Genomic DNA, 26,399 nt, shown 5'->3' with positions numbered 1-26,399 from the left:
GTGATTCTGCCACACCCATTGCTAACAGGTGTACAGGTCGGTTACAAAAAATAAATAATATGGATTTAACTTTGTTTGGAAGATTTGTTTTCCAGTTCCGACATGATTGTGCCCCTTGTGCTTAAAGGCTCTGACCATGACCTCGCTAAACACCAATGGGATGAATTTCAATGTCCTTCAGATATGGTTACTATGAGCCAGACTGTTTTCAATATTAGCGTCTCACAAATGGGACAAAAATTCCCACAGACACTGTAAAATAGAAAAGTGTAGAAAACTTTGAAGGCTGTTATTACCAAAAAAGGTATATTTGTCTATCTAGATAAAGATTATCTTCTGAATTGGGCACTAATGGAGCATATGTCTACACATACTCACTTCCTTTCTTGATACGTTCATGTACAATCCATGTGCGCATTGCATTTGGAAATAGATACAGGTTAAATATGTAAAGCTCCTCACACAGGGCACCAAAAACACACATCTATGGTACTCTTGTTTATATTCTCACACAGATAGCAAGAAAATATGTACCAAGGAGTAGTAGGTATTAGTATTTGTACTTCTGGTTCCTCTATGTATGGAATTCCACGGACTTTTGACAATTAAGAAAAGCGCTCAGATTAAATTGTCTAAAAAAGCGAAAATGCATTACAGTAATAAATTAAAAGATTAATTTTATTTTTTCTCTATTCCCAACAAATACTTATATTCAAATGAGTGATTCAAAATTCTGCCATTAAACCTTAAACCTTTGCTTAAACCCCAGACGTGCTGAGCAGCACATTTTACTTTTTACACCAGCAAATTTACATTAAAATTTCTGTCAATAAAGCCAGTCTGGGACCAAACAGTCTTTCGTGAATCCTAAGTTTACGTATGTAGCTCCAGGAAAACGTTCTTATTTTTCAAACACTCCTTCTCCTCCACTGCTGCATGTGCATCGTGTAGATCCTGGAGGATCTTCAGGAGTTTTGCTAACCCGTCCAACTTCTCCTGATCTGGAAGCCACAATCAGAATATAAAACATACAACACTGTCATGATAGATTATCAATGAATCTGGTCAGCACACTCTATTACAAATGTAATAAGTCGTACAGTAATAATTGGTCTAGAGTGCAGCAGGGCAGACCACACGTCAATGTGTGGCCAGTGAGCTCTGAACTGAAATGTTTATGGCATCAAAAGGTCACATCAGGTTAATTCATTGCTTAAGTTTAAACCTCTACTATACTAGCTTACAGTTATCAAAATGCATAGCAATTATTGATCGTGGCTCTATGTCACCATTAGTAATAATATATAAGTAAATAAACTTCTTTAAATACATTTTTGCCACCCTTAGAAGAAATATACATGGACTAGTTTAATCTCATGTATTATAATTATTAACATCTTTGTATATTGCTTGATTAGATTGGGACATACAGATTATATCTGTTTATCTGTGGACTGTCCACTTCATAGCTTTTCAGTAAGGGAGGCTGGTGTTGGCCATGGCCATGGCCTGAAGGTTTACCAGGGCAGAAGCTTAATCTAAAGCCATTTGTTTTGAATCCTTGTCCTAATGTTTGGGTTCTTGACGAGGCGCATATTAAATCCTGAAAATTCTCCTGGTACTTCAATAAGTCCATAACACCATATATCTACCTATCTATCATATACCAAGAGGTTTTAAAGAAAGTAGATCTTCTTTCAGACATGTTCATATACATACATATACACATACCGCTTCTTTTCCCCTGTTAGAGACAAGTTCTCTGTACATTGTAGTACTCTCAAAGACGGTAATTGCAGCAGTAATGAGGAATCCCTTCAACCCTCCCATCCTCAGACATAGCCAATCATGTCTGTTTAGGGACCCGGACGGCCGATAGTAGAGCTGAGACTGGATGTGCCAAAAATAATTATATATCTTAATACTATTATTAAAAATACACCACTCCTAGTATGCCATTTCTAGGATGGTCTTAGATAAAATGAAATAATGAACACCTACCTTCATTAGAATCATCTTCATCAGCATTTTCCTGCTTCGTCAGTTTCTTATATTTATCCCTGCAAGACACAAGAGTGAATGAAGCAGCGATGTACCACACAGTACATTCCTGTATTCCAGGCGTGTTAATCATCATAACAGATACTTGGCACCGGATCACTGACCCGTCACTGCTACTACTGTACAGGGAACGTGTGTGGTAAACGAAGCATGAAATGAAACTGGTGTCTGGGTGGGTCAGTACCTCATGGCCTGTTGAACGCTGCTGAGATGCCGGTAAATCAGCTGTGCCTCCAGGTCTGGGTCAAGCGGGTCGTACCATTCCTGCAGGGTGACGCCGTGCCTGGTCTTATCACAGCCCGGGTCTGTGTGGTGGCACCAGGCAGAGAGATCGAATCAGATGTTCTTTATTTAAAATTCAAAGTGTGTTCTGCAAGCCCGTCACTAGACAGCTATGCCATGCTGTACCTGTTTTCTCTTTCTGGTGGCAGCAGCTCCATCGGTCTGCTTTGTAGATGCCAGGGTGATAGCAGCTCATGGTGTTGGTGTTGCGACTGCACGCCTTGCGTAAAGCCGAGAGCCACTGATTCAGTTCGTTCACGCTCTATAAAGAGACAGGATTGCATTGATATATGCATTAATTCATGCAGACTGATACATAAACAAAGCAGGATGAAACAGTAGACCAATGATCTGGTCTGTTTTTACCACAGCTGTATCCTATTCAGGGTCCTGGTGGGTCTGATACACTAGGCGAAAGGTATTAAACACCCTGGACAGGTCACCAGACCATCACACTCATACCCTGGAACACACTCATACATTTGTATATCCAATTAACCTGACTGCATGTCTTTGGACTGTGGGAAGAAACCGGAGCAACTGGGGAAAACCACATGGACAACATGCAAATTCCATTGCATCTGGGAATCGAACACAAGGCCTTCTTGCTGTGAAGCGACAGTGGTACCCACCGTGCCAAGATGAGCTTCGTCTGGCATATCAGCACCTCTAACGGAGGGAGGGACTGGACAAATAAGGTCCATAGAGGCCCCCACCTTGCATCTTACACCTTACAGTCTATTATAATGGACTGATGGGTCAGAGCTGTTTTGAGGGCACCTGTCCAGGGGCACCTTTGCATTAAAAACAGCTGGTTTTAATGTTATTGCTAATATGTGTACAGATTTACACTGAAGTGCCAGAAAACCTGGTACAACAGGGGACTGTAGGGACTGGTAGTGCCTCCATGATGGTATGGATGGCATGGGTAAGGATGATGCACCGCCACACATGTCTAGAGATGCCAAATTATGGTTAGAGGAACACTCGTCTGAGTTTGGGGTTTTGCCGTTCCCACCTAAGTAACCAGAACTCAATGTTATCGGGATATCTGGGATGCCATGCGACACAGGGTGAAAAAGAGAGATCCTAAACTGTGGAAAACAACAGAACTGTGGACCGTGGAGTCCATGCCCCGTATTTCTGTGATTAGATTGGGGTACCAGTTTTCAAGCATTTAGTATACATGACGACTGATTTATCTTTTGTAATGAACCTTTACACCACTAAGAGGCGCTGTAGACCATCATACTATAAAACTGGCACTAAGCTGTGACCTGAACTCCCATACACACTGATGCTAACACCAACCTTGCAGTCCAGATAGAGGGTCTCCTGCTGTCCCGAATCCTCACTCGAGATGATCTGCATGACGTTGGCACTGCCGAAGCACTTCTCCTCCACCTTCTCTACCGCCCTGATCTTCGGGAGGAAAATGAACGTGCTCTTCTGCGCCAGTACGAAAATTAAAGTTAATATGACCCGGAGAGCGACGAGAGGTAGCGCTGCTGTGGGTGGAATGAGGAACGCTCACCTTGGAATGGGGCGTCCGCGAATATGACAGCGTGTCTTTGCTCAGGGTGACGTAGTACTTCTTGAAGGGGGACGTCATCAGGATGCACCTGTCCTTGGTCTTGTGGAGGAACAGGAAGCCCTCTTTTTCCATCGTGCCGCACTGGAGACTCATCCGGGTTTGCAAACCAAGATCTACAGAGAAAGCGTTAAGAATAAAATAGGATCCTGTTTTATGAAATTAATTACATGTTTAGAGCCGCGTGCACCTTCTGAATCGTGGCAGCTGACCAGGCGGGTGATGAAGTCTTTGAGCTGGGAGACGCCCTGCTGGATGGCGGGTTGCAGTGGCACCATCCACGGTTCCTTAGAGCAGCACACCCCTGTGTCCAGGTTGGCGATCGTCTGAACGGCCTAAAAAATGAGAAGAACGCTGAGAAACGGGCAGATCTGGGCGTCCGCTGGTGGACAAAATAACAAAAACATCACGTGTGTGGGATTTTACAGCAACGTGAAGCAATCCACCAAAGTACGGACGGATAAGAAGGGTCTGAGGGCATGTGTCATGCAAATATACCCTCCTTGGACACGACCAGGGTCTCCAGGGGCAAAAGACTGATTGGCTATGCTGAAATTGGGAGAAAAGGCGAGAAAATAAATGCAGAAATAAACATACTTTAGCCAACAGCAGGAGGGTGCGGCTGGTCTGGGCGTCTGCGTGTTTCTCTCTCAGGTGGAAGAGCTTGGGTGACATGATGGCGGGAGAAATGAAGCGCAGGCACAGGAAGCTGGTCACGGCGATGAACTTCACTTTCTGTGTGGGTACAAATCGAGACAGGAGTCAGAAGTGTGAAGCAAAAAGTAGTGGTCAAAAGTATTTGGACACCTGAGCATGAGCTTGTTGGACATCCCTGTTCAAAAACGCATGGTATTAAAACAGAGTGACCTCTGTGTGACCTTGTCAGATGAATGACTTTGAAGTATGTCTGTGGGAATTTTTGTCCATTCATTCAAAAGCTTTTGCATGGCTGGGTACTGACGTTCTGTAGGGCTGAGGTCAGGGCTCTTCATGTCTCAATGTATAGAGCTTGCTTTATCATGCCAGAACTGGAAAGGGCCTTCCCTAAACTGCTGCAACAAATTTGGAAGCACATAATGTCCTTTATTTAATTGATTTATACACACCTGTTAGCAAATGTTCTGCCTGGAACATATGGATTGAAAAAATTAGAAGGGGTGTCCAAATACTTTTGTCCATATAGTGTACATGGAACAGTGGTCTCTTGCCAAGGTTGGAATAAGGACTAAGGAATAACGCTGTCGAGTCAAACCATCAAGCAGATCAATGGAAGGAGCTTCATACTTCTACAGCAACCTCCAAGACCATAGAGATATAAAGCTTGCTCAGCTGTGAACAGTCTTACCCACGTTCCAGCCTCTAATTAATGGCAGTCCTGTTTTTCATTGCCTCGTTCTTCAAAAATAAGAAACATCTGGTACCACACAGCTGTTTCTCCTCATACAGATAATAACAGGACTGTCTGTGTCTCTTTCATTTTTGACCAGTATAGCACATCCGATTTCTAATCTAATAACAGTTCTTCACGTAGTGGCACGTTACCTCGTCCTCCGGTTGAGGGAAGCTGGCCTGGACCCGCCGGTAGAGCCGCTGGAAGGCCTGGCAGAGCAGCAGCGGGCAGTACGAGGACGACTGCAGGACGGCGGCCATCAGCTCAGAGAGGTACGACTGGAGCAGGCCGGAGCTCTGCTGGATCACGTCGGCTTCTTTCTGCACGCGGTGCAGCCCGGCGCACCTGGGGATACAGATCGGTTCAGTACGTGCTTTATACGGTCAGGGTCGCGGTGCATCTGGAGCCTACAGATGCCAAATAGATGCCAGGCCATCACAGGAAGACATATTAAGTCACACATGTTAAGAATTTGAAGCGAATGTACTGTTTGCATGATGGTGGTGAAAATAAACACCCATGCACGTTGCATTCCAAGTTCTGTGAAGCTCCTGAGTTCCGAGCTCAGCTGTGCTATCGACCTGGACGGGTGCCTTACGTTTACATTTGTGGCATTTAGCAAACGCTTTTATACTAAGCGACTTACATTTATGACTGAATACAGTTTGAGCAATTGAGGGTTAGAGGCCTTGGCGGCAGTGGGGCTTGAACTGGCAACCTTCTGATTACTAGTTCAGGACCTTAACCACTGAGCTACGACTGGCTGTGTCGGTAAGGATGGGAGGTCGAGAAGGGAGGTCAACTGGGTTCCTTTATGGTGCTGCAAATGCGACCTCTGCTGTCTGGTCGAGGCATGGCAGTGAGTTTGCGGCTCTCTTGGGTCAGGGCGGGGTCAGGGCGGGGCCAGGGCGAGTGTCAATCAGGGAATTAAAAAAATGAAACAACATAATGTGTAGTGAGTTGGAGGCTTGGTTGCTTATTGATTATTATTCATGTAGACTAGTGGTTAAGATACTGGACTGATAACCGAAAGGTCGCTGGTTCAAGACACACCATTGCTGGGTTGCCTCTGTTGGGCCCTTGAGCGAGGGCCTTATTTACGCTCATTTGCTTAGACCGTATACTGTCACATGTCACATGATGTGAACGGCAATTCTGGTGTGACTGGGTTGTTACGTTTATAGCCGCCACTTTGGGCACCACTGGTGTAGTAAGGCTGTGCCAGCCACTGGATCGCTCTTTGGGACACGTGACTGCAGGGTTGCTATGGTGCTAAAGCTACTGAGCCAGGTTTGGTAAACATACTTAATCAAACAGTACAGGGTCCTTCACAGCTGCACTCCACCTCGAGAGAAGCCAGATGTGACTCTTCAGAGGGCACTGGTCTGAGCTCAGGTAAAAAGTAAAGAGGCAGTGTTACAATAGTGTGAAAAAGTAATAGCCCCCCTTTCTGAATCTGTTTGCAGCAACAGTTTAGGGAAGGCTATTTCCTGTTCCAGCATGACTGTACCCCTGTGTACAAAGCAGTCTGTATAATGACATGAAGAAACTCCAGTTGCTTCAATTTAAGTGAATCGGAATATCAATCGAGGCTTTCATTAGTGCCCAGCCATTCTCTTTTGACTGAATGGGCACAAATTCCCACACACATACATCTATGTCTTGTGAGGAGCCTTCTCAGAAGATTACATAGATGTTTTTCAAACAGGATGTCCAACAAGCTCATGGTCAAGGGTCCAAATACTTTTGGTCATATAGTGTCATTACTGTGTCATAGTGCCATTACCGCTGGGATCCAGGGTTCAAATCCACAGCTTTGCGATGTGTTGGGAGTCCACATACAGACCTGATTGGCTGTGTCTGAGGGTGGGGTGACACTTGACTATGGACAGTGACACCTGTGTTAGCTGCTTCTACCTTATGACTTGTTTCAGGTGGTTCCTGGATGTCATATTACCATCACCTTAGCATCGACCCTGGGATTTGTGAATGGTCCACCCAAGACGTGCCCTTTGATTGGTTATTGGACCATTTTGGTACCTACCCTGATTCTTTCAATTCCACTTTATTGGGATCCAGTTCCACATACTTCTTCTCATCGAAGATGCGATTGATGATGGGACCCAGAAGCCTGTGGAGATACTGCATCCCAGCTACCTGCCAGCACAAAACAACCAGCAATCTTCACTGGGTAACTATTTCAAGTACACTACATAGTAACTACATAGAGATTTGACACACAGCGTGCCAGCAGAAGCTGGTCTTTCCTTTTATGTATTAGTTTTATTATTTATTATAACAAAATAAGATTCTGGATTACCTTTAGGAAGGACTCCATGGATTTGGAGGCTAAAGAGTTGCTCCTGAATAACGTGTTGGGTTCAGCTGGGAAATAGAAACGGTACCAACAGGTTACGCTTCAATCACACTGAATATGATGAACTGAATCTTACATACGGTGATAAAAGACTGGTTCTCGTACTTGTTTTTCTTAGTTCCAGTTTAAACAGCACATCTAGAAACTCCTTAATGAGGCCTTGACCCAGAAAGAGCTTGACCAGGTTGGTGGCCACTTCCTGTCTGTTCTCAGTAGTCGTGGTCTCGTCGATTAGCATGATCAGTTCAGGCCAGTTGCCCTACGATGCACAGCGGTGAGATCACAGAAAGGAAAGAAAAGATCAAACAAATGTGGCTGCACTGTTTTGTGATGTGCAATTAACCAAATAAACCAAATAATTATGACATCATAATGCCACATCACAAGAAACCAAATGAGTTATGACATCATAATGTCACCAAATGAGTTATGACGTCATAATTTCACATCACAAGAAACCAAATAAGTTATGACATCATAATGCCATATGAAAACAAATCACTTATGATGTCATAATGGCATACACATCCAAATAAGTTATGACATCATAATGTCACCAAATGAGTTATGACCTAATAATGTCACAGAACAAGAAACCAAATGAGTTATGACATCATAATGTCACACCACAAGAAACCGAATGAGTTATGACATCATAATGTCACCAAATGAGTTATGACGTCATAATGTCACAGAACAAGAAATCAAATGAGTTATGACATCATGCCATACAAAAACAAATGAGTTATGACATCATAATGTCCCATCACAAGAAACCTAACGAGTTATGACATCATAGTGTACGTGTACATTTAGCAGCAGGGCCTCTGTGTATACAGATGTGCGCGTTAACGATGTAGACTCACGTTGAGGTGAGACCGCACGGACTGACTGAGCAGCTCGGTGAGGGGCTGGTAATGGCCGGACGGCAGGACCGTCTCGTCTCGGAGACGCAGCTGCAGCCGTAACGATCCCAGAGTGCCTCTTGAACACAGACAGATGAAGAGAGACAGAGACGGCAGATTGAGTAACAGCACTGTAATCATCACAAAGCCCCACAGATACTTAACCTCTAACTCCAGCCACATAAGAACTCGAGAGGGGGGTTTTATCTCCGAAAAAATAAACAGCTCCTGGTTAATACCAAGATTTGTACTGCTTTAGGTCTCTAGCAAAAACAAAAAACTGAGATTACGGAAGACAAAAAGCTCACTGCTGACTCACGCCACTTAAAGAGTCTCAGAAAATACACCCGGCCAACAGATCAGACAAACAGTCCTGAGGAAAATGACTCCATAAGTGTGAATAAAACGCTCCATAAAAGCCACAGACTGGCAGGGTTTAAGAGCATGTGGGTGGATGCTTTTTATAAAGTCGGTCAATATGAAGACATAAAGCTGAAATGAAGGAAATTCAGCATCACCGTCTGGAGAAGGCGACTGCTGAAGGTCAGAGGAACATTCAACACTGTAAACACTGTAAAGTGGGTTATTGTTCCATAGAACTGAAAGCTTGGGGGGAAGAACCTTGGCTTAACACTTTATTGCTGCTTTATTGGTACAGCGATTAAAAAGAAGACCTACAGTGGGTGGAAACACGTCTTCAACCATCTGAAGTGACTTACGATTATAAATGAACACAATTCTGAGAAATTGAGGATGAAGGGCCTTGCTCATGGGTCCAACAGTAGGGTGGTGGCGCTTGAACAGACAACCTTCTGGTTACTAGTCCATTACTTAATCTGCAGAGCTAACCAAAGGTATTTGCATACTGTGGGAATTTGTGCCCATTTTGTCAGGAAAGCATTAAATGAAAGCTTTGGTTTGCTATCAATTCAATGTATTTGGCAACCCTATAAGTGCATAAAATCAAAAGTATATAAAATCAATTATGTTAAATAATGAAGGGTCCAGTGCACAAATCGAGCTTTGTTCATACATGGTTCAATACGTTTTACTTTAGTTAAACAAATGCCAACAGACACACTCCAATATCCAGAAAAGACAAGGCAGAACTCCAAACCCTGACCTTATCCCTATAAAACACCTTTTGGATGAATTAGAATGTCGACCATGAGTCTGGACTTGCACTATTAATGCCTGTCCTCACAACTGTTTTTTTTGGTTTTTTTGACTGAATGGGTACTATTGTCAACAGATACATTCCGATATCTTGTGGGAATTTGTGCCCCTTTGTCAGGAAAGCATAAAAGGTCTGGCTCGCTATTAATTTAATGTGACTGGCAACCCAGGGGCTTCATTTTTGCACAGCAACCCCTAGGTCCATGGCACCATGAACCTTGCTTCATTGTGGACTTGATTGAGGTCAGAGCCCCGAAATGAACATAAAGGGGCGAGAGGGGGAGTTAACGGTTGCCAAATTGGTGCCTTTTTACACCGTGCATAAAAAAACAACCATTTTTATTAACCGTCTTGCTATGAAATCAGTAGAAATGGTCAAGATCAATGGGTAAGCGATGAAACCACCACTTCAACTAATCCCATCATGCTCTTTTCGATGACTCCCTAGGATAAACCTAGATATTATTTGGCTCTCCTGAAGAGGTTGCCACATCCATTTTTGTTCAAGAGCATTAGGTGTGCTGTTTTTATTATTATAGCACGACGACACTCGCCGATCACTTCCACTCCATCATCTCACAGCCAGACAGGGCTATTACTTTTAGAAAAGTGAGACCATGTGAAGTCACCCAACAGCTGCCAGCAGGGTGGGAGTCTTCAACATAAGTAGTTCAAAATACACGTGTACATTCTTCTGATTACTGAGTTTATGTGTTTTAGCCACATCCATCCCAAACAGGGGTATGAAATCAATTATATTTCTTTAAAAACGATACGCTGTCAACATATTTGTCATAAACAGCCGTGACTCTGGATCTGGTGGCATTTTTTGGCCATGCTGTCTAAGAAACACAGTAAAGCACTATTACTGCAACGGGCAGGAAAATAATCCTTTGGTCTGGGACGGGCATTTTAAATCCCCTTGTTTCATCATTTGAAAAGCAGAAACAGATGGATGGGAGTAAAATGTTATTCATGCCTGCATTTTGTCCTCTTTGCACCCGGTTTGGATAATCTCGGTTTCATTGTGAACTCTGGTAACCTCTGGCAACCTCTGTGTCTTTAGACCGGCCAGCGACGGTATGTCTCAGACTCAATATAAGTCAAAGTCACAGCAGCAGGACGGTGATCCCCATGCATCCTTCCCTCCCTCAGACATGTTTAGTGTCTGGTAAACGTCTGGCCGGTCCGGCAGCGTTGGTGAAATTATGTTCATTTTATGTGAAATCTGGACGTTAAAGTGGAGACTGATCATTAATTAGCATAAAAACACTCTGTCTATAGAGTAAGTAGATAAAATTGGCATATATATAATTATACACTACATAACCAAAAGTATTTGGACACCAGACCATCAGCTTGTTGGACATCCCATCCCATCCCATTCAAAAATTCTATTAAAATTAAGTGACCTCTATGTGACTTTCAATTATGTCTGTGGGAATTTGTGTCCATTTAGTCAGCATTTGTATGTAAGCTTCAATTGATGTTCCAGTTCATTCCAGAGCTGGTCAGTGAGACTGAGGTCAGGGCTCTGTGCAGGCCACTGGAGCATACAGGGGCACAGTCATGCAGAAACAGTCAAGGGCCTTCCCTAAACTGTTGCCGCAACATAAAAACACTCTATCTATAGAGTAAGTAGATGATATTGGCAGGTATATGATTATACACTATATAGCCAAAAGTATTTTGACACCAGAACATCAGCTTGTTGGACATCCCATCTCATTCAAAAATTCTATTATAAAGTGACCTCTATGTGACTTTCAAGTATGTCTGTGGGAATTTGTGTCCATTTGGTCAGCATTTGTCAGCATTTGTATGTAAGCTTTAATTGATCTTCCAGTCCATTTCAGAGCTGGTCAGTGAGGCTGAGGTCAGGGCTCTGTGCCGACCACTAAAGCGTACAGGGGCACAGTCATGCAGGAACAGCCAAGGGCCTTCCCTAAACTGTTGCTGCAAAGTTAGAAGCACATCATTTTACACCTGTTAGGAACTGTTTTGGCTCAAACACATACATTCAAAAATTAGAATGGGTGTCTGAATACTTTTGTCCATGTTGTGTATGAACCTCTGCCACAGTGACATGTCAACTAAATACTTTCCTCCGAATCCTCACACACACACACACACACACACACACACACTAGCATGACACTTGTTTTCACTCCCTTGCATTGCTGATAAGCCTGTTTGAGTTTTTACGTAAGCTCTGCCGTTCCCCAGTCCAGGTCCGCTCTATAATCCTGTCACACACTGATACGACAGAGAGAGGAAAAAGCACGATATAGAACAAATATCATGAAAGCTACTGAAAGCATTAAAGCGTTTGGGTTTCACCACAGAAATAAAGTCTAGCCTCTGGCCAGTGCCTGCAGCGCCATTTCTTGCTATGAGCAGCGTATTGCTTAGAGCTTCTGAACCACAAAACATCCACAAGAACGTAGGAACATAAAACACACACACACATGAAGAAAAATGTGATCTGAGAGACTGGTGTAGCTGTTGGGGCCAGACAAGCAGTTTTAAGCACAAACTGTTAATCTTCTACAATATTGGTGGGGTGACCCAGTGGTAAAAGACACTAGCCCATTAGTTCTAGTGTCTCACGATTGGCTGTGTGTCTGTAAGGGGCGGGACAGTGGCTGAACAATGTTACAGCCTCTAGAGATCGGTGTGCGCCTCTCCGTGCGCGATACAGATCTCCATATCAGCCTTGTGCAGGTGAAAAGATGCGGTAGGGACTGCATACAGTAAATACATAAAAATAGAATCATCATACCAGGCTCTAATTTCCAATTGTACTGATTTGTTGAACCTGTGCCCACTGTACTTTCAGAGGATGGTACCTCAGCCAGCAGCCAAGTGTCTGATTTAGAATATTTTTAGAAGAAAAAAGAGGTCTGTATGAGTGTAAATACAGACTACTGGTACCTTAGTACCTATATAAAGACAAAAATGTTCTACTGAATACCAGATAATGACAGTTTCATTCAGAATCTAGTCTTATGTGTGTATATTATGTATATTTATGTGAGGATATAGGGCAGTTGTAGCCTAGAGGTTAAGGTACTGGACTAGTAATCAAAAGGTCGCTGGTTTAAGCCTCACCACTGCCAGATTGCCACTATTGGACCCCTGAGCAAGGCCCTTAACCCTCAATTGCTTAGACAATATCCTGTCTGTAACTGCAATCTTTTGCATAGTTGACACAAATTTGTAATACAAAATAATACAAAACTGAAGTGGACATTCCTCTGGTACGTCTTCTGGTTCGTACCGGCTATCGTAAGCAGATAGCATGAATTAAAAAGCACTCACTCGTGCTGGCTGTGTTTGGGTTTGTCGGGCCCCAGGCGGAACCAGCCCTCCTCTTGCTGTGCCGAATGAAGCTTGTTGATGTTGAACAGCACCTTGGGGAGAGCAGAAGAAGTGACGTGTCGAGCGGCCGAGCAATTAAACAGCGGAGCAAAACCCGAGCCGGAGAAAACGATCGAGACGTTTATTTACGGGCGGCAAATTCGGTGTGACGGGCTGTTCGACAGGACAAGAATTAATTATCAGACCAGAAGCTAACAGTATTATAGAGATTTAAATGTATAAAATATTTACTTATACTTGTACATATACTTTTTGTCCATACACTTTTGGTCATATTGTTTATGATCCCTCACTGTAAGCAGACATTGTGGATTAAACACTTTAGGAGTGAAGTACGCCAGTTAAGATTCAAAAATCTGTGGTTCGAGTCTCAGCAAAGCTTCCAAATGGTCGAGCATCTGCACAGACATGATTGGCTATGTCTAAGGTATGTGTGGCCGAAACAGCCTAGCCATTAGGGGGTGCACTTGTCAGTGCAATCTCAGTGCTGGTCCTAACTTGGGATAAAAACAGAAGGGTGCCAAGTCTGGTATCTGGTGTGGCGACCCCTAAATACGGGCAGCCAAAAGAAAAAATGAGTGTTTGTAAAGACAGCTTTGTGTGGCCTGTAATTCTGGCACCCACTTCCACTATCTGCCCACTTTGGGACACTAATAAGCATCTTTGAGAACTATATACAGTACAACCTCAGCTGAGCTAATGACTCAAAATGGGCTATACAGCATCAGGACATCAGCAACAGACCGACGCTAAATGTAGATCTCTTAAGCAGGACCGTTTACCTTTCCAAGGAAGTCGTTTCTGCTGACCAGGTCCCAGTCCCACACCTCAACACTTAATAAACTGTCAGACAGGGTGTCGTCCAGCTCGAACTCGAAACTTTCATTCCAGCGCGGATAGCAGGACTTCTTCACCACCTGTACGGATGTGTGCTTTAAAATACCTGAATCTAAATGATATACAATAGCACTGACTTCGCAGTAGCAGAAATACATACACTATCTGTGGCTGCTCTGCTAACCAAATTACATTTCAGTTTCTGTACTATTAAAAATTATATGTAAATTAGACGTAAATTTACATTTAATTACAGTTATTTTGCTAAATGTTTAATTAAATAAATTGTTGAGAATTAAATGACATTCAGATTAACGTCTGCATTAAAATATTTTCATAATTTTAAGCTTTAAACCTTTTAACTATCTGCTCACATTATTCATCTTCTGTTATTCACATATTCTTGTTTCTTCTGGTAAAAATTCCTGTCAGCTTTTATCTGGAGTTGTTATGCTAGTTACCTTTCAGTCTCTTATTATTCATCTTCAGGATTATAAATATAAATGTATATTAAACATAAATTTACATTTAAAATGTTTATATACAGATAAAACATCTCTAAGAATTAAATGATATAATATGAGACTTTATTTGTCAAACTGTGCTTGTGTGCTTTAGCTTGCCGGAGTGCTAAAAGCTAAAGGCTAAATGCTAAAGTCCTGTGTCTGACTGCACACTGTTCACAACAACAGTGATTTGGTACTATATTAGTACAATACCACCTGTAGTGCTTTATTTTTAGTTTATTTGTTCGTTTTTCTTTCTCAGAATTTCTAATGTAATTATTAGATATGCCACTTTAGCAGAGAGAGATTTAGCATTAGCAGTGAGATGAAGCTAAAAGACTCGTCTGATTTACCGCGCTCTCGTGAGTTTTGCCGTTAAATCTGACTCTGACGAAAGGATCCGATGCACCATTGCGGTCTTTTTTGGCGAGATCTCTAGAAGACAAAGACAAAACAGAGATAAATAAAGCTAAAAAATGTCTTTTAAAGCACGTAATAGCGTAGATCAGACCAAGCATTGCTATAACTGGACCTTATAATATAAATATATAAAAATAAAATATAAAATAAAATATAATCTCAAGCTTCATCCTGGATTCGGATACCATGCTGGGATCAACGGCAAACACAAAATGACAAAATGTTTAGGAAAAAGAGAAAGCAGTCCACTAATCTGAATAAAATAATATACCGAACTTAATAGATCTAAGAGTGTGGAGCAGCTTGTTTGTGTATATTTTGCCTCTTTAAACAAGTTAAAATTGTTAAACAGACCTAGAGATGATGTATTTGTTGAAATGTGTAGACCCTTGGTTCAAATTCCAGAACAGTTAGGTAAATAAAAACACAAGCTTGTTAATTATAAAAAAAAAATAATAATAACAAATTAATTAATAACTGTTAATTAATTAATTTATATATTTTTTTATTATTAAAAAAAAATATTTAACATTTATTTAATGTTAACTTTAATTGACTTTCTTTAAAAAAAAATATACTGTATGTTCATCCTAAACCTGATGCCTGCAACATGTTCCAATAAAGCTGGCACGGGCCAATTGCGAAATGTCTAAAAATAGCTGATACTATCATGCTTGTGTATCAAAAAAGCATTAAAAAAAGAACTTGTCCCTTTTTTGAGGATTTACAAGGGTTTTTAGGTATTTTACTGTCTACAGTGCATAATATTATCAAAAAATTCAAGACCGAAAATGAACACTGCCACTACACTGCCTGTGACCTTCCAACCCTTACACAATACTGCATTTAAAACCTGCAGGCTTCTGCGAGTGTGTCGTCCTGCACCGGCACCTTGTCCGGCATCTACGTCTATTTCATTTGTGTATGTCAGTAACGTATTTTGCAGATAACAGATTATTTTAACGTTGTGATGTCACCTGGCCTCTAGAACTCTACAGCACAGTTTGCGTGGAACCTCTCCATCAGCGAGCAGCGAGATCTGGAGGTGAATCTCGCCCTGAACCTCCTCGTCTGGATCAATCTCAGTCAGGTTCATCCAACCATCCAGACCTGCATACAGCAGAAACACAGACGACTGTAATAACCTGTACTGAACTGTGATCTGCAGCTTACAGTATATCACTGCTATTTCCATGCTTCCCTCAACACAGCGTTCTCATTAAATAGTAGCAGTGCGTGCTGGGAAAAAAAGAGTGTATGAAAGCAGATCAGCACTTAAGTTCACTACCAGAACTAATGCATTTGCTAACAGGCTTCAATTTGCATCACAGTTGAAATGAAAAATGAAAATACAACTTTATCCACGGCCGAAAGTATGTGGACGGCCTTTATTTTCCAGTTGCTTAGAGGTGTATGACACTAGCTGGGGAAGGTCCTTAGAGGCGTGTTTTAACTCATTTCTGAAGTTAATTTTGTGTCTCCAGTTCACCTCACTTGCACGTTTTTTTCCGAAGCTACTTACAATTATGACTGAACACAATCTGAGCAATTGAGGGTTAAGGGCCTCCACATGGGGATCAAACCCAGGACCTTCTTACTGTGAGGCACCAGTGCTACCCACCGAGCCACTCTAACGCCCCATATTAAAATATTTTCTATATAAACTTTTCTGTCGCCTCACAGTAAGAAGGTCCTGGGTTTGATCCCCATGTGGAGTTGGCTGAGTCCCTTCTGTGTGGAGTTTGCATGTTCTCCCCGTGTCTGTGTGGGTTTCCTCCAGGAGCTCTGGTTTCCTCCCACAGTCCAAAAACATACAACACTAAATTGCCTTAAGTAGGGCAGTGGTAGCTCATTGGTTAAGGTACTAGACTAGTAATCAGAAGGTTGCCGGTTCAAGCCGCTAGTAGGGCCACTAAGCGAGGCCCTTAACCCTCAATTGCTCAAATTGTGTTCAGTCATGATTGTAAGTAGCTTCGGACAAAAAAAGTCCACTAAAGCCACAAATGTAAATGTGTGTGTGTGTGTGTGTGTGTGTGTGTGTTGCCCTGTGATGGACTGGTAAAGAACACTAAAATTAGGAAGTGAGATTATTTATTGACCGCTCTGGGTTTTGTGTGTGTGGGTTTATGGAAACCTGGTCTCACAAATCTTTATTTTTAGTTTTTGGTCTGTCTCCTTCCTCTTTTTCGAACAAAGCTAGTCATCTATAACGTCAGGATTTCCCCCACATGGACGACACCTACGCTGGCTGGGAAGGACCACAGGCTAGCTCAGACATGGACTCTAAATGGACATAAACTGTTTATTTACTCACAGCGCTGACGCCTCAGCCAGAAAGTAGAAGTCGCTGATACTGTAGCAAGGAAGTGATTCTGAAACCGGTCAATTGTGTCTGTAGAGCGCCTGACCAGACCAGAGCTTTAAAATGGTGTGCCAGCCAAACACCCACTATGGGAAATTCTTGATTCCCTAATTTTCCTCCCAATCTAGTCGTACCAAATTATGGAGATCCGTATCTGTATCTGCATTGGGAGAAACGCACTGATCCCCATTATCCCCCGTCTCTGTGCAGTCAGCATAGACTAGCCAGCAGAGGTCGTAATTGCTCCCTCTGACACTCCTGTACTGTAGCAGATCTGAGATTTGAACCACCCCAGCGTCCCACCACTGCAGGAAACTCTTGATGTAGATTCCAACTACAAATATGTGACGCCAAACAGCTGCTTATGAGAAGAGAAATTGCTTAAGGAAAACTTTACCTTGTGGTTTGGCACTGAAGGCCTCCTTGCTGATGGAAACTTTGCCAATAACATCGTCCCGACTGAAACCAAACCAGATAAAAAATCCCGTGAGAAGGTTCAGAGTTAGAAATGATATAAACAGTAAATACCTGACCATGTGTGAGATCCTGACCTGAGATTGTCTTCGTCCATCACGTACAGGGACACGGTGTGAAATGAAGGTGGGAGATGGACGTTGTACTCCTCGCCCCAGAAGGGGGACAGCGTCTTCCAGATCGTCGCTGTTCTGAATAAGACACATGGATACGACTCAGAAGAAGCTCTAACCACCAACAATTACACTCAAAACATACAAATTGTACTTCCTCATCTATCTCTATATATTACAGAACTTGACCAAAAGTATGTGGACGCCCCTTCTAATAACTGAGTCCGGATGTTTCAGCCATGAATATAAAATAGACAATATGCCTCCAGCTTTGCGGGACAGTTTAGGAACCGAGCAAGGGCATAAAAAGGTGGTTTTGTGTGGAGGAACTCCAGTGGGATGAATTGGAACGTCTAGCAAACCAGGTCTTTCAATCCAATTCAACATGACAAATGCCATTCTGACTACACATGCACAAATTCACAAGAACAGTGGAGACTGTTATAGCCTCAAATAATTCTGTAATAAGCGCCATGCTTTTGGAATGAGATGTCCGACAAGCTCATGGTCGGGTGTCCACATACTTTTGATTTTTAAATGGTAGGAAAAGTGGTTGCCTAGTGGGTGGAGCTTTGGGCTATCAATCGAAAAGTTGAGAATCCCAGCCAGTGTTGGGCCCTTGAGCAAGGCCCTTAACCCTCTCGGCTCCAGGGGTGCCATGCAATGGCTGATCCTGCACCCTGACCCCAACTTCCAACGAATTTCGTTGTACTGTACACCTGTATATGTACTATATATGACCTGTAAAAGCATTAAAACCCCGTCTAAAACAAATAAACATAAAATATTTAATGACTTCAGAGTCCAGAAAGGACAGATTCCTCCGATACGAATCATGAAGTGTTTTCTTGTCCATATAATTTATTAAACTCTTCAAAATTTTAATAAACATCTGGCCGTTTCACTGCAAATCAATAACCTGATAAAGAAACGCTTGATAATGCACAGAAATCGATACCTCTAAACATTCAGATCACGTTTTCTATTCCATTAGCTGGTACTTAGAGACTGGAAATCCACTGACGTAACTCAAGCTGGTAAAACATTAACCACACTGGTCTGGAATTCCTCTTCTGTGCAAACACCAGTGCAGAAAATACCAAGGGGGTGTGTTTTTGTGATTCATCCAAATTCCCAAGAAGCATACAAATTAATTTCTCATTAAAAAAGTCATAAAATATGGTGTAATAATTAAAATAATAAAATAAATAATAAATAATAAAATAATAGACTGGAAATGAGGCTCTATAGACTGTAGATTTGGTTTTTGTTTTCATATTTATCACACTAAATAGTTACGGATTAAAAAAATATTACGCCCCATATTACACAAAGAGACGTATACATTTTAATTTTATTTATTTATTTCTCTTCTGAAGTACCTGGATGCACCACATTTAAACAAATGCCTGCAATTAAATTCTTACTATAATTTTATATCAATTATTGACACGATGCTGAGTGTTTGTCCTCTCAGATCTCATCAAAGCTTCTCTACCGAGCTCAGGTCAGGTTTTAGTCTTTAGTTTAGTCTGTAGCCTTGCTTTGGTATACGAATCACGAGTCCTGTTGCTTAACTCAATCAAGCCTCAGATTCAGCTCATGAACTGATGATTTTATGTTCTCCTCAATACTTTTTAATTTTTTTATTTCAGAGTGGTATTTCATCCAAGCCACGATGCTCCCTCCACCATGCTTCACAGCTGACGTTAGGTTCTGGTGTTTCAGCATTCGTTCCATCCTTTATATGGAACAATGTCCAGAAGGCTGTACAGAACATCCAGGTGGTCTCTCCTGGTCTCCTCTGCTATAACCACCTTTTTATATCATTTAAATAATTAAAACATTAAAAGAGATTTTAGAACGATGTAGAATTGAGTATTTTACTTGGATTCGGGTTTAGCCTTTGCGGAAAACCTACCCGTACAAAAGTTAACAGCTGACAAAATGTAATCTAGGACCAGACAGTTGTAGAAATTTAAAAAATTGGATTGCATGGTTCGTTTTGTTATTATTATCGTAACTATAGTAAGATCAGACTCCAAGCACTAGGGTGGCGCAGCAGTAAAGTATGCCCACCCATTACTGCTGAGAGCTGGGGATCCAGGTTCGAATTTCAGCAGTGTTATCGGTCGATTGGTGTCTGCATGGACATGATTGGCTAATATCTGAGGTGGGGGGGGTGGCCGAAACAGCCTAGCCATTGAAAAGTGCACTCTCAGTGCCGGTCCCAAGCCTGGATAGAAATGGGATTGCATTAAGAAGGGCATCTGGTATAAAAGCTGTTCCAAGTCTGGTGGCGACCCATAATTTTTTAGTATTAAACTAATTTTTTTCTAAAGGCACATTATTTCACGCTTTATTTATAACGGCTGGTCTCTCTTTTTTTTCCAAACAAATGAGCTCTCAGATTTTCCAGCACAGTGCCTCTGTGCCACCAGACAATGCTGTAATTTCACCATTTTAATTACACAAATATGAAACAATCCCATCGTGACTGTGGAAAGAATCCAATTAATATGATATTACACAGAGAAACGGTGCCTGTGAGTCATTCGGCGTAGTCACTGATGCCACGACACCCCCGTAATGGACTTTTCCGGCACGTCTCGGGAGGAGTCATGATTCGTTTAGAAGCAGAGGTTGCGTCTGGGTCTCCGTATGACAGAGGAAGCTGAGCAGTAGATGTAACGGATAAATGAAATGATATTTCACGGCAGTACGCCGCACAGTTCCGCATCGGTGCTTCCAGCGGTTTAATCTATCCAGATTCTCCAGGCCGCCAGTTTTCATTTTTAAGGTCAGTTATTTCAGCCACACCCAATTTGGATATTAGGTTCTTATCTGTATAAATGTCAGTTTTAAAACCTAACCCCCTATGAGTGCTGCCTAAAAGATTTTGTTCTGTCTTTTCTGACCATAGAACCCAGTTCCAGAAAGAAAAAAAGAAATGAATTCTGTCCCCCTGCCTGTCATTAGTTTTTTTTTTTGTGTTTTTTTGGCTTGAAGGTGGAATTTGCTTGATCTAGGGTTGTTTGTTTGTTACAGTTTTGTTATCTTTACAGGTTTTTACTTATATCTTCACCGATCAGGCATAACATTAAAACCTTCTTGTTTCTACACTCACTGTCCATTTTACACTCCACTTGCCATATAAAAGCACTTTGTAGTTCTACAATTACTGACTGTAGTCCATCTGTTTCTCTGCATGCTTTGTTAGCTCCTTTCATGCTGTTCTTTAATGGTCAGGACCCCCACAGGACCACCACAGAGCAGGTATTATTTAGGTGGTGGATCATTCTCAGCACTGCAGTGACACTGACATGGTGGTGGTGTGTTAGTGTGTGTTGTGCTGGTATGAGTGGATCAGACACAGCAATGTTGATGGAGTTTTTAAACACCTCACTGTCACTGCTTGACTGAGAATAGTCCACCAACCAAAAATATCCAGCCAACAGCGCCCCATGGGCAGCGTCCTATGACCACTGATGAAGGTTCAGAAGATCAAACAGCAGCAATAGATGAGCGATCGTCTCTGACTTTACATCTACAAGGTGGACCAACTAGGTAGGCGTGTCTAATAGAGTGGACAGTGAGTGGACAAGAGCAACTTTATGTCATAAGTCCTTAATATTATCCGTTATTAACAGTTAGGTACAACACAAAAGCAGTCATACTGATAGTGTACCTTATAATGGCCTCGTTGTCGATTCTGACAATGCAGTATGGATCACTGCTTCCAGTTCTGTAAAATATCAGAACAACAACAATATATTACACACAAAGCATGGATATAAAGGTACAGTTACAAAAAGTGTGAAACCTTTGAAAGTCTTTGAAATTCTGCATCGATATCTAACAAACCACTACACTGACATTCCTCCGCCACTACACTGACATTCCTCAGAAATTCAGCCCCAAACTGTGATGCTTCCACCTCTATCCTGTGAGGATGGACAATAAATTCCAAGTCATATCAAAATTTTAAAGGCACCTCATCACCTGAAGCTTAATGAGTGTAGGATGCTGCAACGAGTCTGTGAGCCCAACACATACAAGTCAAGTCAGAGTCTAGACCTTAAAGTCTAGACCTTAGTCCAATCGTAATGATGGGGTGTAACAATGTTCCTTACAGATACTAACTTAATATTAACTAGCAGCAACATGAAGTTCTACCAACATCTGAGACAAGGTTTTCCAAGTCTGGATGATTGGAAAAGGTGGTGAATCAAGAAGAAAATGCTCCCTCCATCACACTTTATAGGGAGTATGATGATCTGCTGAGCTGTGCTGTGACTTCATCAAACACAACCAAACATGCATTGTTACACCAACAAGTAAACAAATCCAATTGGTGTCCTATTAAATTAGGAAGACCTTGATTTTATCATGCTCTGGATGAAGGTCTGACCCTAATTTCTGAGAACTGACTGCTGCAATCCAGGGAATTCCAAGGGTTAAACTTTTTTTACATTTTGGGCATTTATAGCAGACGCCTTTATCCAAAGTGACTTACAGTACTGTGACAGTATACAGTCTGAGCAATTGAAGGTTAAGGGCCTCGCTCAAGGGCCCAACAGCAGCAACCTGGCAGTGGTAGGTCTTGAACCAGCGACCGTCTGATTACTAGTTCAGTACCTTAAACACTATGTACAACCGCCTGTACATTTTTTCTTGCATGTATTACCATTCCATTATATTATCAGACCAGCCAGTGACAATCTAATCAAGGCTAATTAGATTTTAATTCCAAAATGCTCAAGGTAACGATCTTTAAATGACAAGCGACAAAGCACATCCCAAATACAGCACATAAATATTTCATATTTATTTCAAGCTTCATTTCCTCCCCCGGTGAACTCTTTTATCCTACGTGCCTCGGGTTGACGGATGAATCCTTTGGTGTGTGAAAGTCAATGCCAAAGGCTAAACTACATAAAGGTGTCACCGAGAGTCTTTGGAGAGAGCTAGTTCAAAGCAGAGAACGGCCGAAACACCCACAGGTACAGGCGGGAGAGCAGATAGACAGACAGACAGACAGACAGACAGACGGACAGACTCTTTATCTGAGTGCTCAGTCAATTTGCTTTGATGTCTCGAAAAAAGAAGGTCTCTTGCTTTAATATCAGGAGCCAAATCATTGATTAGAAATCAGTGAATCAGCAGTGTGCTGCAAAAAACAGCCCCAGAAGAACGATTTAAAGATCTTGAAATAATTTACGATGTCTGAGGATGATATTAAGAAGGCTTTCTGCAAGATTTTGGACTGTATGTGTGGAAATTTGTGCCCATTCGGTCAGGAGAGCATCTTTCATGCTGAGGTTTAGACTTCCTTCAGATTCCTTTACACTAAACTCCCACAAACCATTTATTTTTGGGCCCCTTTTAGTCATACGATGGTAACAAAGTTAAAAAACATCTCATTTTTTAGATCAGTGTGATTTAATACACCTGTTAGCAATTAGCGTGGCTCAAAGACCTGAACTTTATGATAATGTCCATGTACTTTTGGCTATTTAGTGTATAAATACATATTTTTAAAGGAATAAAAGCTTTACTGTACATTTTGAATGTCAATTACTTTGTTTACATTCATTTAACAAAAGCTGTTGTTGTGTTTAGCTACAGTGCTAACATTAGCTGGGTTGAGAATTTTTACATGCTACACTAAGCTGGTCAGTCTACGTTTTCGGCTATGTGTAAACTCATAATAATAGCATGTTGCTAATAGCTTACTAGCTAAAACTGAGGTAAATCTCTCTGTACAGCGTTCGTACAGGGTTTTAGGTTCAACTTTACCTCACTACACAGTGCTGTATGGGTTTGATGTGTGTTGTAGCTGGTTGTAGTAACATTGGCTTGCTTGCTTGATGCCAAAGGTTCAAAGGGTAGATTTTTTGTGCTATAGCTAACAAAATGAGCTACAGAAGCAGGTCATATTTTTTCTTTGCAGCTACGCTAATATAACGTAATCTGAGGTAAACACATTTAAAGTCCAAATTATGAAACAGGGCAACCTATGACCCTTCAGATCTTGTTTTTTTTGTAAAGAAGCAAGACCATCGATGGACCTTTTGGAACTAGCACGTCTTATTATAGATCCCCGAATCCAGAGCACTATTCGACCGCAGATGATTTGCAATCGTGTTCAGTCGTATCAGGAATCGTGTATTTTCTGCTTCACGAGCCACTCTGAGCTGACTCAACGTCTCAGCTGTTACTGATGCACGCTGGGTGTTATTACTCTAGTCAATCAAAACCCCACATTTAGGGTTTTTTTCTTTCGCTTCAGCGACGGAACACCAGCAAACATAATCAGCGTAATTAGAGACCTGAAGCCGTCGCCTTTCATTCCATCGTACAGGTGAGGGAGTGGTGTTGTCAGCACGGAGACCATTCAAATCCACTTCAGAATAATGATCGCCAGAGGTGCTAACGTGTGTGTGTGTGTGTGTGTGTGTGTGAGATAAGGTAGTACGGGATGGTGCATATTGTCACTGGTGTAAAGGTGAAAAACGATCTGTCAGAATCAGGTGTAAGATCAGACAGCTGCATGGCTCGACAGTTACACCACACAACTTCATCTGCACACTGCCTACCCACACACACACACACACACACACACACACACACGCAACCTCAACCTTTTTCTATCCTTGTGAAGGAATTATGGCTCTTTCTTCTTTGCAGAATTGCTCTGAATGGTTTTTGTTCATGACCTGCCCATTTAAGGACCTTCCCCAGCATCTCACTAAGGTTTAAAACCCTAATTTTGTTTCCTTTCAGCCATTTAGAGGTGGACTTGCTCTTGTGCTTCGTAGTGTTGTCTCACTGCGTAGCTCAATTAATCCTGAGCTTCAGATCAGAAAGGACTGACCTGATGTTGACCTCCACCCTGACTGAGGAGAGCCGTGACTAACACACGCCCCCTCCGACATGTGTGCAGTAGCCGACTGCTTCTTTTCACCTGCACGAGGCGAGTTCACATGTGGATCAGCTTTGTGTACGGACAGACACACCCTGATCCACATTACTCCTCGTCCCTGTGCAGGCGGCATCAATCAGCCAGCAGAGGTCGTAATTGTATCAGTTATGAGGAATCCCTCTGGTGCTCAGCCTGCCGGTAGCAGAGCTGAGATTCAAACCAACAGGTTCAAGATTTCAATCCATCCCAGGGCTTCAGCCGTCTACCCCTCTAACATAGACAGTCATGACTGTCTAAATACCAAAAATGAGAAGCCAAGAAGCTCTCTGTCAGGTGTCCACATACTTTTGACTTTTGAGGATTAGTGTTGAAGAGTTTCTGTGTAAACAGTCGTTTTGATGACACACTCCAGTCACATATCTTGCAACACCGCCAACCACAGAACCTTTTAAGCCGTGCAAACTATTTGATCTGGTGATCATTAAATATCACAGAGGCTCAGTGTCTTGTCTTCACACCTTATTTGAAGGTTTGTGTGCTATCAGATGCCTATATGACAGTGACATGTTAAAACCAGTATTCTACTGGTAACGTTTGTCTCTAGAAGTTGACCGGCAGTATCCGTTTACATTTTGAAAAAGCTCGAATCTCAGCTTTGCTACCGGTCGGCTGGGCGTCCATAGCAGGCACAATCTAAAAAAAGCCAAAAGTCTGCTAGGTGGGAAAAACCAGACTAAAAAAGAGGGCGGGGAAGGGGGTTAGTAGCCCAAAGCACCTGACTCTACAATGCAAGACTGGCCTCATGCAAATCCATCAAAGTATAGGCGAATAAGAAGGGGTCGTGGACTGCGCATGCGCCGGAAGGCATGTGTGAGGCGAATATATCCTCCTCGGACTAATGGCTATGCTCAATTGCTCAATAGAAAACCAAGAAAATGCATAAATAAAATAAAATAAAATTATATAGCTTAGCTCAACAAAAGCACCGCTGATTGTCTTTAATCTAAAAATAAATATAATAATAATAATATAACGAATGTAATCGTCTCATGCTAATAAATTTTAGCCGACTGCTCTGTTCCATGCCTGGCTGTGATTCTGCAGATGGTAAGCTATTTATTTCTACATTCCCAAGTGTGCGGCGTGTGTAAGTAGGGCCGCTGGTGAAGACGTGGCCGCAATCTGTCAGCGCTCGGCTTGGCATCGGCAGCACCGTGTCAGTGTAAACACTCCACACGACGTCTGTCCCTCAGCGGCCGCGCATACGCCAAGTGGAACTAACAACAAAACCAACAAACAACCGAAAACTGGGCACGGTTTTACGCCGTTTTCTGTTCCTGAAGTGAAGTCTCAAGTAGCTACTGTTAGCAATAAAGGCTACCGTTTTTTTGATTAAAAAATTTAAGCAGTATTTAGCTAGCCCGCTGTTGTCCTAGCCACTATATGCATCTGTACACTATATGGACAAAAGTATTAGGACACCCTTTCTATTATAGAATTAATTACACAGCTACACAGTTAGCAATACTGTAAACTAACAATAGCTACTGGTAGCTATCAAGGCTACCTTGTTTTTGATTTAAAAACATTAAAAATATC

At 42.1% G+C, this 26,399-nt stretch overlaps 1 protein-coding gene across 1 annotated transcript in view; it reads right to left on the bottom strand.

Moving 5' to 3' along the window:
• Positions 1-702: 702 nt before the first annotated feature.
• The window catches only part of rasa4 (RAS p21 protein activator 4), a 29,649-nt gene continuing 3,952 nt past the window's right edge, over positions 703-26,399 (bottom strand). The window contains exons 2-21 of the mRNA XM_062988744.1: positions 21,564-21,620; positions 17,840-17,953; positions 17,686-17,747; positions 15,904-16,036; positions 14,860-14,941; positions 13,946-14,080; positions 13,104-13,195; positions 8,568-8,685; positions 7,807-7,960; positions 7,645-7,709; positions 7,369-7,481; positions 5,477-5,669; positions 4,532-4,669; positions 4,125-4,269; positions 3,878-4,050; positions 3,655-3,792; positions 2,470-2,605; positions 2,246-2,366; positions 2,002-2,060; positions 703-1,001 (exon numbers count right to left, since the gene is read on the bottom strand). Coding sequence (XP_062844814.1) covers positions 874-1,001; positions 2,002-2,060; positions 2,246-2,366; positions 2,470-2,605; positions 3,655-3,792; positions 3,878-4,050; positions 4,125-4,269; positions 4,532-4,669; positions 5,477-5,669; positions 7,369-7,481; positions 7,645-7,709; positions 7,807-7,960; positions 8,568-8,685; positions 13,104-13,195; positions 13,946-14,080; positions 14,860-14,941; positions 15,904-16,036; positions 17,686-17,747; positions 17,840-17,953; positions 21,564-21,620 — 2,356 coding nt within the window. The 3' untranslated portion in view covers positions 703-873. The remainder of the gene's footprint in view (positions 1,002-2,001; positions 2,061-2,245; positions 2,367-2,469; positions 2,606-3,654; positions 3,793-3,877; positions 4,051-4,124; positions 4,270-4,531; positions 4,670-5,476; positions 5,670-7,368; positions 7,482-7,644; positions 7,710-7,806; positions 7,961-8,567; positions 8,686-13,103; positions 13,196-13,945; positions 14,081-14,859; positions 14,942-15,903; positions 16,037-17,685; positions 17,748-17,839; positions 17,954-21,563; positions 21,621-26,399) is intronic.

The sequence above is a fragment of the Trichomycterus rosablanca genome, chromosome 26 (assembly GCF_030014385.1).
Source record: "Trichomycterus rosablanca isolate fTriRos1 chromosome 26, fTriRos1.hap1, whole genome shotgun sequence".
Lineage (NCBI taxonomy): Eukaryota > Metazoa > Chordata > Actinopteri > Siluriformes > Trichomycteridae > Trichomycterus > Trichomycterus rosablanca.
Note: the sequence above shows the minus strand (reverse complement) of the source record. Positions and strands in the feature narration are given on the sequence as shown.